Source organism: Choristoneura fumiferana, chromosome 18, assembly GCF_025370935.1.
Source record: "Choristoneura fumiferana chromosome 18, NRCan_CFum_1, whole genome shotgun sequence".
In the NCBI taxonomy this organism is placed as follows: Eukaryota; Metazoa; Arthropoda; class Insecta; order Lepidoptera; family Tortricidae; genus Choristoneura; species Choristoneura fumiferana.
In genome coordinates, this window is record NC_133489.1 from 18,226,779 (window position 1) to 18,241,131 (window position 14,353).

Genomic DNA, 14,353 nt, shown 5'->3' on the forward strand with positions numbered 1-14,353 from the left:
CAGGCTGTCAAGTCAATTTCAATGTCACAAATTCTCAAACCAAAATTTGAAAATTTCGATTGCAAAAATGTTGACCAGGCATTGTATAAAAATTACAAATTTATCATCAAGATCTCTTTTATTTAGAAAGTCTTTGATTCATGAAAAGCGGTTCTTCGTACCAAGACTTTGTCAATGCAATACGAATTATCCTAGGTTATGTTTTGTTTACTATTGCTTAAATCTTTCTCTTCAGTCTAGCTATATATCTTACTGACTTCTATTAATTTGTAGGTTCTTAGCTACTTCAAATTTGGCGCAAGTTAACCACACAGCGAATGAATTACACGTGTCTTCTGGGCCCTTGAAAAAAGTCAATACTAAATTATCTTCTGTAACATCAGAAGAACTGTTAGAGAAATTAGTTGCAAATTTATCCTCAGACATTCATCAGAAGAATAGAGTGTATAAGAATGACTTTATGAGAGTACTATCTAAAGTTAAAGAGTTAAATTTCTCAACAAAGAAGCAAGGGTTGTTGTTGATCCAATGTTGCACTGAGTTGTTGCCTGATGAAACACCAGCTTCTAGGATGAGCTTGGTGGAAGAAGTATGGAGTACAATTAAGTAAGATGCTCTTAGAAATTAATTTGTATTTTATCTGAAAGTAGACAGAACTAATCAATATTCCATTAAACTGGTAATGGGCATAATAATCAAAAGTCAAAAACAGAGTGTCAATAATTAAATGTCAATAAAATAAATCCTTACTAATATTATAAATGCGAAATAAAAAGTAATATCTGTTTGTCTGACACCACTTTACACTTAAACCAGGTTGCAGGTGGTTAGGACCTTGTGCAAGGTCCGCCCGGATTGCTACCACCATCTTGTTCGCTAATCCTGCCATGAAGCAGAAGTGCTTGCACTGTTGTTTCGGCGTGGAGAGTAAGACAGCCGGTGACTTAGGCCTCTAGGTCGGCAATGCATCTGCAATCCCTCTGGTGTTTCAGGTGTCTATGGGGTGGTGATCTCTTACCATCAGGAGACCCACTTGCTCGTTTGCCATCCAGTCAAATAAAAAAATGCTTAAAAGATAACAATAAATGAATTCTTGGCAGACAAACCCATGGGCTAGAGCTTGTACCTACTTTATAAATTATGTTAAATGTTATAATTTTGTATTACTTGCTACCACATTTTTCCAGAAGATTTAGTAGTAATATGTGGTTCAATCCAACTGAAAAAAAACAAGCTACCATCATTTTGAAAACATTAAATAAAAATTTATTATAAACTTTTCAGGCCTCATACAAAGTTCACAGTAGATCATTTTAATGAGCTTCTGCGAGTATACATAGCAAACAACAGGAGTCTGAATGTTGATTCATTTATTCAACAAATGGCACCACTGAAACCAAATATAACCACCTATGAATTAATATTGAGAGCTCTTGGAGAGGTATGACAATTTATTTTTATTTTTGCTATATGAAGATTTTGATGGACCTTAAGAAGAATAAATAATTTCTTTGTTACTTGAATGCTTCATTAAAATATTACCTTGTTCTCTGAAAAAAACCATCTTACACAACCAGAGCGAGAAGTGGCTAAATATTTCCTACTTTGAAGAGATTTTGGTATGTGATTGGTCATTGTTAATTATTTAAATTGGGCAGAGCGAGCGAAGCGAGTGTACCTTGACAGCGGCTGGCAAAGGGCCAGAATCTAATTAAGTTAATTTGGTCCCTATCTGTGCTGGTTACGTATGAGGATTCGGGGATTAAGTGAAAATATTCTTATAATTTCAGGTAGGTGATTTGAATCAGGCTACAGAAGTAATATCCAACATGAAAGCTCACAATTTCCCAGCAACTGAAAGCATTTTCAACTCTCTCATAATCTGTCAAGGGAAAGCAGGGTAAGCATTGGAAAAAAGAAACAATTTAGAAAAATGGTTCTCACTAGTGCTTAGGATAAATTCACACCGAGGCGTACCTACTAATTCTTGTTAACTTTATTCTTCGAAAATACAAACTGAGACATGGATGCACAGAAAAACCAGAAAAAGAGACCAACACTGGGAATCGAACCCAGGTCCTCAGCAATCCGTGCTGCATGCTATAAACCCCTACACCACCACTGGACAGGGGTCTAGACACAAATTTCTCCTATGCACACATATTTCAGGTTGCTTTTTTAGCTATGCAAGCAGCACTAGCAACATCTATGTTTCGCTCTGATCGAGAGACGTCACATTCTTTCAGAACTAACCGCTCACCAAGACAAGAGATGTCGCTACTAAGCAATCAAATTATGATTGATTTTTTGGAGTCTTTTTAAATTTTTTATTTCAACTCCAAATTTGTTACTTTTGAGAGCGAAACATAGATGTCGCTAGTGCTGCTGCTTAAGTAGCGTAGTAGAAAACAGCAATCTGAGATATGTGTGCATAGGAGAAATTTGTGTCTAGACTCCTGTCCAGCGGTGGTGTAGGGGTTATAGCATGCAGCACGGATGGCTGAGGACCTGGATTTGATTCCGTGTTGCTCTTTTTCTGGTTTTTCTGTGCATCCATGTCTCAGTTTGTATTTTCGAAATGGTTTTCACGGGATTCCCGTAAAAGTAACAAATTTGGAGTTGAAATAAAAAATACAAAACACCTCCAAAAACCAATCATAACTTTATTCTTGCCAGACAGGCTATATCTTTGATGTGGCGTCTTAGTGTAAATTTACCCTTATAATCTTGTACTAACAGTGGTCAGATTCCTTAAAGATTAAAGGAAAAAGAAATTGATATATATGGATTCTTGTCATATCACTTACTATTGCTAACTTTTTTATTTGTCCGCACAGAAAGCTTCAAAACATCCAAGAAGTGTTAACAATGATGAAGACTTTGAAATTCGAGAGTACCATAAACACTTACACAGCCATAGCAAAAGGGTTAGCGTGGAACAAGAAGGAAGATCTACTTCTCCAAGAAATTGAGAAAGCACGGCAAAGCGGGCTGGAGTTTCAGGAAACACATATCATGCAGATTGTGAAGACGCTTGCGGCAATTGGAAAATATGATGCTATACCTAAAGTACAAAACGTTTAAATTATTTTATTGTTTAAACGTGAAAGTTTATAAGATTATATGTTTGTATGCGTGTGAGTGTGTGTGCTTGCGCATATGTTTACGTCATTTGTACTCCTTCACCCTAAAACTGCTAGACAGATTTGTATGAAATTAAGTATGTAGATCACATATGAAATAACACATAAGCTAGAAACACTCTGACGGCGGAGGCGGAGCGGGGCGGCGCGGCGCGGAGGCGGTACCGGTTGTAATATTCGAGCTAACATGAAAGAGGGCACACAGAATACCGAGCGGGAAATAAGCGTGGCGTGGCGTGGTATTCCGTGTAGCCTCTTTCACGTTAGCTCAACTGTTACAACCGGTACCGCCTCTGCGCCGCGCCGCAAAGCTCCACCTCCGCCGTCACTGTGTGTTTCTAGCTTTAGGGCTACTTTTTAAACCAATATCGAATTTATAGGATTAAATAAGGGAAATCTATTAAAACTAAATCTGTGTATCTAATAAAGACACTAAAAAATTTTTTGATTCTCAGGTCCTTCGCTATCTACCCAAAGAAACGATGAACTCTCCTTCAATATCTCCATACATGCAGAGTGTGTGCACCCTGCTTGTGTTCCAAAACCATCCTATACCAGCTTTAGAGATTTACAAAAGTCTGCCGCTGCCTTCCTTTGGACCTAAGGATGATCAAGGATTGCATGGACGAAGCTTGGTCAGAGATTGTGTTAAAGCTTCTATTGTGAGTATGAATTAACTTTTAATTGATTCAGGCATTACTTTGCAGAAGTCTAGATCAATGAACTATTAGTACTATTTTTATAACGTTTTAAACTCGTGATTTTCACTCATAGTCAAAATACCCCAAACGGGACTTATCACGCTCCAAGCGGTATTGCGGCTCTGTTTGTGGTATTTTGACTGCTACTATTTTTACCATCTCTGCGTGTTTTTGTGCCGTTTTTTTCGTCATTACCGTTCAGCAAGTATCATTAAAAAATTATGAAAACAAAAGACAACACCGATGCTTAACTTATACTTCGTTTTTTTTAGCATTAGAAAAAGGGTAAACAATCTTGACGAGTCTTTTTATTGTAATACGTTTTTAAATAAAACAGTAGGTAACTATTACCTAAATGATCATTATGTCCTTGCTAAATGTTACTATTTGCTGTGACTTATTTTTTCAAATTTGTTTTTCAATAAAAAGACACGCCAAGATCGCTTACCTTCTTTCTAATGCTAATAAAACGAAGTATAGCATAGTCAAAACTCTTGCAGCTATAGGTAGTCCTTCCGTTGTGCTAATTAACGTGGGATGGTAATGACGTTTAACCGAGCTGCCAAAATATTTCAATAACTTCAACTTTTTGCTTAATGGCAACCGGTCGCTTTAGGTTAGCAACCATTACTGCCAATGACACCTGACAGCAGCATATACATGTGTCTGACCGGTTGGTAAAGGTTTTTCTAAACGGGGGTTGTATTTTAGTAGCGAGTTTGTTGCGTACCTGGAATAGACATACACAAAACATAGAGACAGCACAAAACGTAGAGACAGTACAAAACGCTTAGACATTACAAAACAGATCAAAGGTAGCGACTCACTCATATTAAATATATTGACCCGGATAACTCACGTCTAATCAGCCCGAAACATGTCGAGCTAAACTCGATTTAAGACGTCAGTTATCCGGGTCAATATATTTAATATTTAAGAACCTTAAAAAGTTAATGACACCTTTTTCTTTCCAGCCATCTAGCATAATAGGCCACGTGACCCAAGAACTGATGTCGACCGGCCGTAACCCTATCGCGCTGCATAACGCAGCAGAAGCGGCCCTCCAACTGGGCAAAGTGCCCCTAGCACTGGACTTATTTGGGCGTATGAAGCTACTAGGAATGCCCCTAAGACCCCACTACTTTTGGCCGATTTTGATACACACCTCTAAGACTTACGGGGAGAAAGGTATTTGCTGTGTTCTGGGTCAGTCCATTGTAGTAAGAATGAAATAAGAATCTAGTATGAAGGAATTTATCTCCTACCTTCAAAGTCGATAAAGCACCAGAGACTCACGGATTTATGAGTATCCATGGGCGGCGGAGTTCTTTTTTCAGGGTTCCGTAGTCAACTAGGAACCCTTATAGTTTCGCCATTTCTCTCCGTCTGTCTGTCACCTGTAGCCATAGCCAGTAGTTAAAAACTTTACTTTTTAACTTTTTTTTTTAGGTATAATGAACACCCTATCGACGATGGTCCAGCTAGAAGTAAAGCCTGATTACGACACAATAATGCAGTACACACTGCCACACGTCAGTTTCACGTCGGCTCAGAACCTAATGAAGAAGTTCCAGGACGCCGGCGTCTCGGTGACGACCGTGCTCACGCCCATGATGGAAACCTTGCTGCAGACCGGCCAAGTTAGAGCTGCTAGTGAGATATGTAAGTTTTTTATGCCCGATTGTTCTTTCCTGTTGTCCAATAGACAACAGTGACAGAGTTTATTAAAGGAAACATATAATACTCGACTGTTACATAATATATTTATAGGTCGACTCACAAGAGCTGGCACGAATTAATTGAATGAGTGAATGGTAATGAGTGTGTGCATCATAAAATCATTTAATACAAATTGAGTTAATCTTATATTAATATATGAAAATGGATCCCTGTTTCTCTTGGTCACGGCATCACGCGTGAACGGCTAGATCGATTTCGCTAATTCTTTTTTGTTGTGTTTGCTATTGTCAGGAGAAGGTTCTCATAAAATAAGATTTAGAAAATAACAAAAAAATAAAACTACACCGGGGGCGAAGCCGCGGGCACCAGCTAGTAAGTGATAATTGTTTTATAGAATTATTATGTGATTGTTTACAAAATATTAGGATGCTAATGTAATAAGTATAAGAACAGCTTGGGATTCTAGTCATTCGTGCCAGATCTTGTGAATCAACCTATATATCATTTTTACCAAACATTTCTCTCCTTGCACAAACCTGCGAAGCAATTCAACGGTGTGTGTGAAGTTCCCAATCCGCACTGGGCCCGCGTGGGAACTACTGCCCAAGCCCTCTCATTCTGAGAGAAGGCCTGTGCCCAGCAGTGGGACGTATATAGGCTGGGATGATGGGATGATGATTTCTCTCCTTACAGGTGAACTGTTCAAAGGCAAAGTCGATGTAGACAAAATTCTAAGGCCCCTCCTGAAAGGGTACTTGACCAGTTCAGACGTCAAGTCCACCATTCACATACTAGAGGACGCCACTGAAAAAGCAATTGACAAGAGCAAAGACTGGGCAGGAAGGTTTCTATGTATACTTATGAAACATAATAAGGACGATTTCAATGATGTTTTTAATATTGTAAAGGTTAGTCAGTTCCTTCATATTTTTTTTACAATAATTTATTGAATCAGGCGTTACTTTGCGGAGGTCCATATCAATGAACTAAAAGAATTTCTTTGCTCACCCGCGACCTTATGATAGCTAAATTTATCCAAGATATGCGTGTTCATGCAGTTCCTCCACCTCCACACTGTAAGAACACACACAAATCACACATACCCATCTATCACCACCACCACACTACACTGACTCGTGACGCGCGTGAACTCGCATATTTGTATAAACTTAGCTATTAAGGCGTTGGCAGGCCTTCTATTAGATGGACTGACGACATCGTGAGAGTTGGGTGGGTCAATCAACTTTTTAGTGTTGTTATTCTGTCTCGTAACTCAGGAGACAACTCGTCAGTGATACACTTTGTTAGAAAAACTTTTCTTTTTTTGAAATTTTGGAAAAAAATATGTTTTTTCCTACTCAGAATCAAGAGCAAAATCGATTCTGATAGTTTAAAAAAATGTCCCCAAAAAATGACAGTTTTACGGCGTTTTTTTTTTCATACACATATGGGCGTGACAAAACTGCCTTATAAAATTTTGTATGAAAAAATTGGGACATTTTTTTAAAGGATCGAAATCGATTGTACTCTTGATTCTGAGTAGGAAAAAACCATATTTTTTCCAAAATTTAAAAAATTAAGAAAGGGTACACTTTTTTTGAAAACTCCAAATTACGAGATGAGCCAGTGAATTTGTACCCCGTAAAATCGTTGAATACATTTAATAGGTAACGCAGGAGACGTTACCAAAGTAACAAAAAGTTGATTGACCCGGGTGCAACCGGTGTATCCAAGTGGCGAGTTGTCGTTCATTGTGGCGTTGCAAGGGGGAGGCCTTTGTTCAGCAGCGGCCGTCTTCCGGCTGATTATGCTGATGATAATGACGACGATGATAATGATGATGATGATGATGAAGATGATACTTCGTTACAGGAACTGGCCAATACTCCCGTAAGAATATCAACTGCTGCTGCCGACTTCTGCATAGCGAATCTGCCAGATTCCTACGGCGAAAACACAGCGCTTGTGTTCCGTGAAGCTATCATAGCAATAACTGACGACCGTTTGGTGGACGAGGGTGAAATATTCGCTCAACATATACCACATCCTGTAAGTTTTATCAAATACTAGCCGTTGCCCGCGACTCCGTCCGCGTAGAATTCGGTTATTGCTATCCCGCGGACTCGAACTATCTGCTCAAATATTAGTTAGTGGCGAGTTCCGGTGGATCCAAGTGGCGAGTTGTCGTTCATTGTGGCGGTCTAAGGGGGAGGCCTTTGTTCAGCAGTGGACGTCTTCCGGCTGATGATGATGATGATGATGATGATGATGATGATGATGATGATGGTCTTTAAATTATTTTTGTATCTTTCATTCAGAGGGGGTATAATTCTTGTAAACTCGCTTGGCATCTTTTTAAGGTTCCGTACCGTAAAAATAAAACACGGAACCATTATAGGAACACTCGTGTATTTGTCTGCCTGCTTGTCCGTCTGTCAGTGATGAATTGAAATTTGGTAAACATGTGTAAATCAGTGACCCAAAGAAGAAAGTGTATCGTAAATAAGTAAATTTTAAATTTTAAAATTAAAAAAATGAACCAAACAATACCGTGTGTAATATCAAATGAATTATATCTTGTGAATCGCAAAAATATGTTTTTTTATTGTTTTAAGATAAATAGTTTAGAAGTTCTTTAAAAAAAATAATAGGCGAAAATTGCAATTCATTTGATACACTAGTTCCATGTTAATTAAATGACATAATCCAATGTTAACTTTTTCTACCATCCAGAAACAAATGAACGAAGAATCACTCAAAGCACATCTTAACGAATTAGAAGCTAAAGGTATGAACACACGAGGCGTGTTAAGGCGATTACTGCAGCAGTACTGCAAGGACAGTAACTTGGCAGCGGCGAGAGAAATTGTACAAAAATGCGAGAAGGAGGGGGTAAGTTTTTGTATTATGTGAGTATGTAATTTAGTTAAACAAGCAAAGTGGATAAACATTTGAGATTGGGTACCTGTCCTATTATTCAATGACGTATAGTGAGACTCTAAGGGGCTGTTTCACCATCCATTGATTAGGTTAAATGTGATGCCGTCTATTTGTTTTGTTCGAATGGACGCAGACGGCATCACATTTAACCGTCAGTTAACACTAATCAATGGACGGTGAAACAGCCCTAAGTCTACATACATATGGGTCAATCAACTTTTCCTTGTTTGTTATTCTGTCCCGTTGTCCAAGAGACAACATAGACAGAGTTTAAAAAAAAAACTTATAATATATATGCTGCTGTGCTTAGCATATAGTCCATATAATAATGAGCTTGTAATACAACTATCGAATAACGGCTAAACTGATAGTATCTTTTCCAACCTCGACATTGGCGGAATCATCGATAGTATCAATGGAGCTATACTTTCAAGAATTGAATTATAACTACGACAAAAATGTACACTCGATGAATTTTAACAACAACAGTTGTCCAGGGGACGTAATCATGGCAACGAGGTATATGAAAAAATTGATCGACCCATATTTGAGTTTGCACGGGTGTTCTACATACAACTGACAAAACGTTTCGGTTTACGCAAAGCCGCGGTTAGACACTAGTTTTATAGCATGTTAAATTTCCTTTTCAGGTCTTTCTATCAGCTGGTATGAAAGCCGCCATATTTGACTTGCACGTGAAGTCAGGCGAGCTTGATCTAGCCGAGATGTCATTGGCGGATCTTAACAAATCCTCACCCAACTTCACGCTGGATGAATTCAAGATTGTCGACTTTGCTACGCTCATGGTGTATAGGAAGAAGATCGAAAAAGCTTTCGATTTGATCAACGAGCAGTCAAAGAAAAGGTGAAAAGTATTTATTTTGGGGTCGGTCGTTTTTGGCTGCATGGAACCAAAATCAAAACGTTAATTCTCCAAGTAGGCCGCAAAGGGATCTTTTACGTGTCACTTTTTTATACTACCAGCGCTTTCGAAAAGACCAGCATTGCCAAGAATAATACGCCGCCAGAAACTTAGCAGAAATGGATCGAACAACTTTGTCTTGTATCTCGTTGGCATGGTTACGTCCCCTGGACAACTCTTTAAAACCACGAGTTTCTATGTTTTCTGTGGTTAAAATTCATCGAGTATACATATTTGTCATAGTTACATAGCTCATTATTATATAGACTATCTCCTAAGTATATTAGTCGCATATATCAGAGCCGTTTTTTTAAGAAACTGTCACTGTTGTCTCTTGGACAACGGTACAGAATAACAACCAAGAAAAAGTTGATTGACCCAAATTCAGTTTTCAAAACAAAATATATATCAAACTCAAATCAAATAAAAATCTAATACCTATTTTATTTTATTTTATATGTAATTTAATTACAATTATCATTAAGATGTTCTTGCATTGGGCTAGCCTCCCTGTGCTATTATCTAACTATGGCTAGTTTGCCATCTTGCTTAAATCTAAAAAGAGTAAAATTGCAATAATCAAATTACGACTCCGCTACATCTAAAACCAACTTTAAAATTATTGATTTATTCTCACACGCCATGGTCACTATACATGACCAACATTCAACTCGAAATTAATCCTTATGCAATGGAATTAAAAATAAAGTTGATTTGTCGCTGGTTTTTCTGTGGCGTACAGAGCACGTCACTTCGTTTGTTTTGTGGCGAAGCAGAGCTTAAATATATCATACATCATTTTAAATATTCAATTGTTTTCTTCAGCCGAATTGTGGGTGGTCGCAATATATCAATGAATTGCTGGCGACTTCTCGACGCGACGGCGGCGAACGGCACTCACGCGCAGACTCGGCGCATGTTCGAAATGCTGACTACACTGCGCTACTGCCGACCGACTAACTCGCTGCTCGGCCCGCTGGTGCGAGCTCACCTTAAGCAGTAAGTAGTCACGTAGGTGGTGTACAGTCGAGTTCATAAACTTGTGAACTCAATTTTATCAAAAATATCTGAACACGCTTCTACGCCGTTAACAATAGAGTCGTGTTCAGATATTTTTGATACAATTTTTGCTCACAAGTTTATAAACTCGACTGTACAATATTTTTTCGTCTGCAGAGACAATCTCCATGAGGCGGTGAATGAATTCTGCAACCTAGCTCAAAAGTACAACAAAACCCCGCTAAAACACGAACTTCTGTGCCAAATACTGAAAAGCATGAGCGACGGGCAGACCGAAGAAAATTTCATTGTCAATGAGAAGTCCAACGGACGGCTGAACAAACTTGCGCACACTGTGCTAAGTGTTGATAAGAGGATACACGGTCCAGGAGATGTTCAGGTAAGCGTAAAGAGAAATTATATTCCTAGTGGTTCCTTCGTCCTTAACTTAAATGATATAGCGAGCGATTCATTGACCGGAAAATACTTGTTATAATTCGGAACACGGTTTTTCAGAAAGTAACAATCTTATTTTGTTTTTGTTTTTATGAAATTACCGTGTATCCGTACAGTCACCTGCACTGTCTGCCACGGCGGAGCGTTACAAAAATATCCGACAAGTCTAGCGGCCCTAAAATAGAGTCATATCGTCACTACTTTGAAAAAATCTCGTATCTTATGAAATCTCGTCAGCAAAATTGACCCCTAAAATAATGCTCATAAAGTTCACTTGAAAAAATATCGATTCCGAGGTACAGTCAAGGGCAAAGATATCGACACGGCCAAAGTTGCAAAAATATGTATACACGGCCTTAATGTTAAGAGCATAAAGTCGTGTATACATATTTTTGTAACTTTGGCCGTGTCGATATCTTTGCCCTTGACTGTACGAGCTTTTTTAAAAGTAGTGACGATTATCAGATATTTTTATGCACACTTTTTTTTTGGCAAATATTTGTATTGGTACCTACGACATTTTTTTGTAGTTTTTTAATGTAACTTCACCAACGCATTTTAACATTTCAGCTGACCCTTATATCAGCCTTAGCCGAAGTTGGTTACAAGAAGACCCTACGTAAACTATTTCTGGACCCAACCGTAAGGTTCCATCCTGATGCACTCATGCGTCGATGCGAAAGATTCGCCGATGAAAAGAAAATTGCTGCCTTAGAGACCGTAGCAGAATGCGGAAAAGACTTGAGGCGTTTTGATGTGGAAGAGATATTTGACCTGATATTGAGTGTATACCGTAAGTAAAGTGCCTTGGCAGAGTTGATAAATATAAGGGCGGTTTCAGACTAGCGTTTATTCTGCGCGTATACGGTTGTTTTTGACATACCCGCTTACTCGTGCGCTAGATTAAGCCGAACACGAGTGTAAGCGCGTATTCCTACGTTTTCAACGCTCAAAGAAAACAAAACTATCGCAACAATAAACAGGGCAAGTTAAATAGAAGCTTCTAGGAGAATATGCGCTGGCGCATGGTAGTTTTTAGGGTTCCGTACCAAAAGGGTAAAAACGGAAACCCTATTACTAAGAGTTCGTTGTCCGCCCGTCCGTCCGTCTGTCACCAGGCTGTATCTCATGAACTGTGATAGCTAGACAGTTGAATTTTTCACAGATTATGTATAACTATGGCCGCTATAATAACAAATACTAAAAACAGAATAAAATATTTATCAAGGGCGGCTCCCATACAACAAACGTGATTTTTTTGCCGTTTTTTGCTCGATATTAATAACGGAAACAGGTAGACGCTTGAAATATTCATAGAATATTTAGTCGTATAATTACTTTAAAAATAATTAAATTAAAATAAAATAAATATTTAAGGGCAGCTCCAATACAAAAAACGTGTTTTTTTGCTTATGTCTAATATTGTATAGATAATGGTACGGAACCCTTCGTACGCGAGTCCGACTCGCACTTGGCCGGTTTTACGAATAGCTGATTAAAAATTATGATCACACCCACGCCCGCCTGCTCGCCTTACGGGCTAATAATAATTAAGCGTGCTAAGGTGGTCGTTTGTGTTCCAACCCATTTTTGTTTTTTCATGTCTTCAGAACGCGACGATGACTGCCAGTCAGCTTTGAAACTCTGGGAGAAAATGCAAGAGACAGACGTCGTGCCTTCTCAAAAGTTCATCCGAAACCTCTGCACACTTCTGAAGGCAAATAACCGCCCTCTACCTTCCCAACTCGAAGTACTACTCGATAAACAAGCTAAGGTTTCCCAGTAAGTTTATGATTGTGTTAATTGGAGTTCCGTACACGTGTCTCGTATTGTACATTAGTTAAATTATTGTTATTAAAATTGTAGTGTTTAATTCAAGCTGTGATATACTGTGTTGAATAAAATGATCAAATGTTATGGTTGTTTTTATTTGTACTGTCAAGTTACACAACTATTTAACAGTTCCAGTAACCAGTTTCTTATACACTTATTAAATCTAAAGCATCAGCAGAAAAGTGGTCTAATTTTTTGATCAACTTCCTTGGTGATTTATTTGTTTAAGTGCTTAATACGATCTAGTAGAATTCAAATCCTCAATTATCTTCTTATTGAGAGTTGCTAGTTCTTCCATAGCCTGTTTTTTCAAAGGCTCGTAATCTGCTTTCAACGTGATGGATGCTATATCTTCTTCAAGAACAGTTTTTCGGCTTTCCAGTTGAGACAGTTGATCTTCCAAACTGTTTAGTTTTGCGTACATTTCGTTGCCGTCTAAACTATCCTGTAGGATAAAAAATATATGCGTGGACTTAGAGCTGAAGTAATAAGTATTTGCACTTCAAATAAAATATGAATAAATGATAATTGCACCATCTATTACGGACTAAATCGTTTTAATGAGATGAACATTATGATATAAAAATCGATGTTTGAGTATCCTGCATTGCAAAAGGTTAAAACCCACTGTACGGTCAAGAACTAATTGGACTAATTCATCATCACAAAACGCTATCGCTAGCCAAGCCGTACGTGAACTGGAAGTGCAGCAAAGTCGATAAATAGACTTACGAACGTCTAGGTATTAATCGGCTTTGATTGGTTGCACTTCAAGTTTTTTTTATGACAATTTAAAACAATTTGACATCATCTATCGTGTATTAACTTGAAGCCTATGAAAAAAACTTAGTCAAATTGATTTCCATCCTACCTGCAACTTCTTTAGTTTGCTGGCGGCCTCCACAACAGCGCTCTCGGTAGGTGCTAACTTTTCTTTCAACACTTTAATTTCAGTCTCAAGAGCTTTCTTTTGTTCTTCACCATCGTCCCTCAGTTTTTCAATGTCCGAAAGTATTACCAGTTCTTCGTTCATGGCTTGGGTTTTTTCTGGTAATGTTTGGAGTTCTGTAGCGAGGCGTTCACGAGTTGATTCAACCTAAAAATATATGAATCCACTTAAACTCTATAATATCATACAACAAATCAAGACAGAAAGTAATTGATGTCAGAACTTTTTCTTAAATGGTACTAGCTAACCTTACATATATTATGGTCCAGGTAGGTATAAAACTTTAGAGGAAACCCCTTTTCATTTCAGATACGTACAAGCAGCATATTAATTCATTTCGGAATACCCTTTATACGTTATTTAACAAGAATGTATTTTACCTTTTTCAAATTCGTCTGGAATCTTTCATAGTCCTTCATCAAAATTTCAATTGACTTCTTTCCTTCATCATACGCTGAAGTATAACCTTCCTTTTGTTTTAAAGAATCAATTTCACTTAAATCTAAATCAATGTTAGAGCTGCTATGCTCCAAAGCGAATACTATGTCCTTTTCTAGCTGTTCGATTCTATCCTGTTCCTTTTTAAGATTCTCTTCATAAGTCGATAAGAAAGCGTCCATTGTTTCCTCTCGTTTTTTCAGCTCTCTATATTTTTGATGTCGCTCCGAATTTCCTTCTTCCAAATCCTGCAATGATAGTGCCAGCTTAAGTTATTCGTAAACTTAGATCA

The 14,353-nt window shown here is 38.1% G+C and overlaps 2 protein-coding genes across 4 annotated transcripts in view; one reads left to right on the forward strand and one right to left on the reverse strand.

Moving 5' to 3' along the window:
* Lrpprc2 (Leucine-rich pentatricopeptide repeat containing 2) lies at window positions 1-12,758 on the forward strand. Its single transcript, XM_074102233.1, has 16 exons — window positions 1-195; window positions 274-606; window positions 1,285-1,441; window positions 1,791-1,900; window positions 2,838-3,069; window positions 3,599-3,805; window positions 4,819-5,032; window positions 5,294-5,506; window positions 6,218-6,432; window positions 7,397-7,573; window positions 8,258-8,416; window positions 9,115-9,329; window positions 10,212-10,385; window positions 10,563-10,785; window positions 11,412-11,634; window positions 12,452-12,758. The coding sequence occupies exons 1-16, from the start codon at window positions 68-70 to the stop codon at window positions 12,625-12,627; spliced, it is 3,156 nt and encodes a 1,051-aa protein (XP_073958334.1). The 5' UTR covers window positions 1-67; the 3' UTR covers window positions 12,628-12,758.
* Window positions 12,756-14,353, reverse strand: part of LOC141438376 (intraflagellar transport protein 74 homolog) — a 27,402-nt gene continuing 25,804 nt past the window's right edge. For all 3 annotated transcript variants that reach the window (XM_074102236.1, XM_074102235.1, XM_074102234.1), the window contains exons 9-11: window positions 14,004-14,309; window positions 13,546-13,770; window positions 12,756-13,119 (exon numbers count right to left, since the gene is read on the reverse strand). In XM_074102236.1, the coding sequence (XP_073958337.1) occupies window positions 12,907-13,119; window positions 13,546-13,770; window positions 14,004-14,309 (744 nt within the window). In that variant the 3' untranslated portion in view covers window positions 12,756-12,906. The remainder of the gene's footprint in view (window positions 13,120-13,545; window positions 13,771-14,003; window positions 14,310-14,353) is intronic.

Bases quoted from the DNA above. Each gene is read 5' to 3' on its own strand.
- Lrpprc2 (XM_074102233.1), top strand. From the start codon at position 68: ATGTTGACCAGGCATTGTATAAAAATTACAAATTTATCATCAAGATCT. The intron at 1,901-2,837 runs GTAAGCATTGGA...TTGTCCGCACAG, and splicing joins ATCTGTCAAGGGAAAGCAGG to AAAGCTTCAAAACATCCAAG. The intron at 7,574-8,257 runs GTAAGTTTTATC...TCTACCATCCAG, and splicing joins CTCAACATATACCACATCCT to AAACAAATGAACGAAGAATC.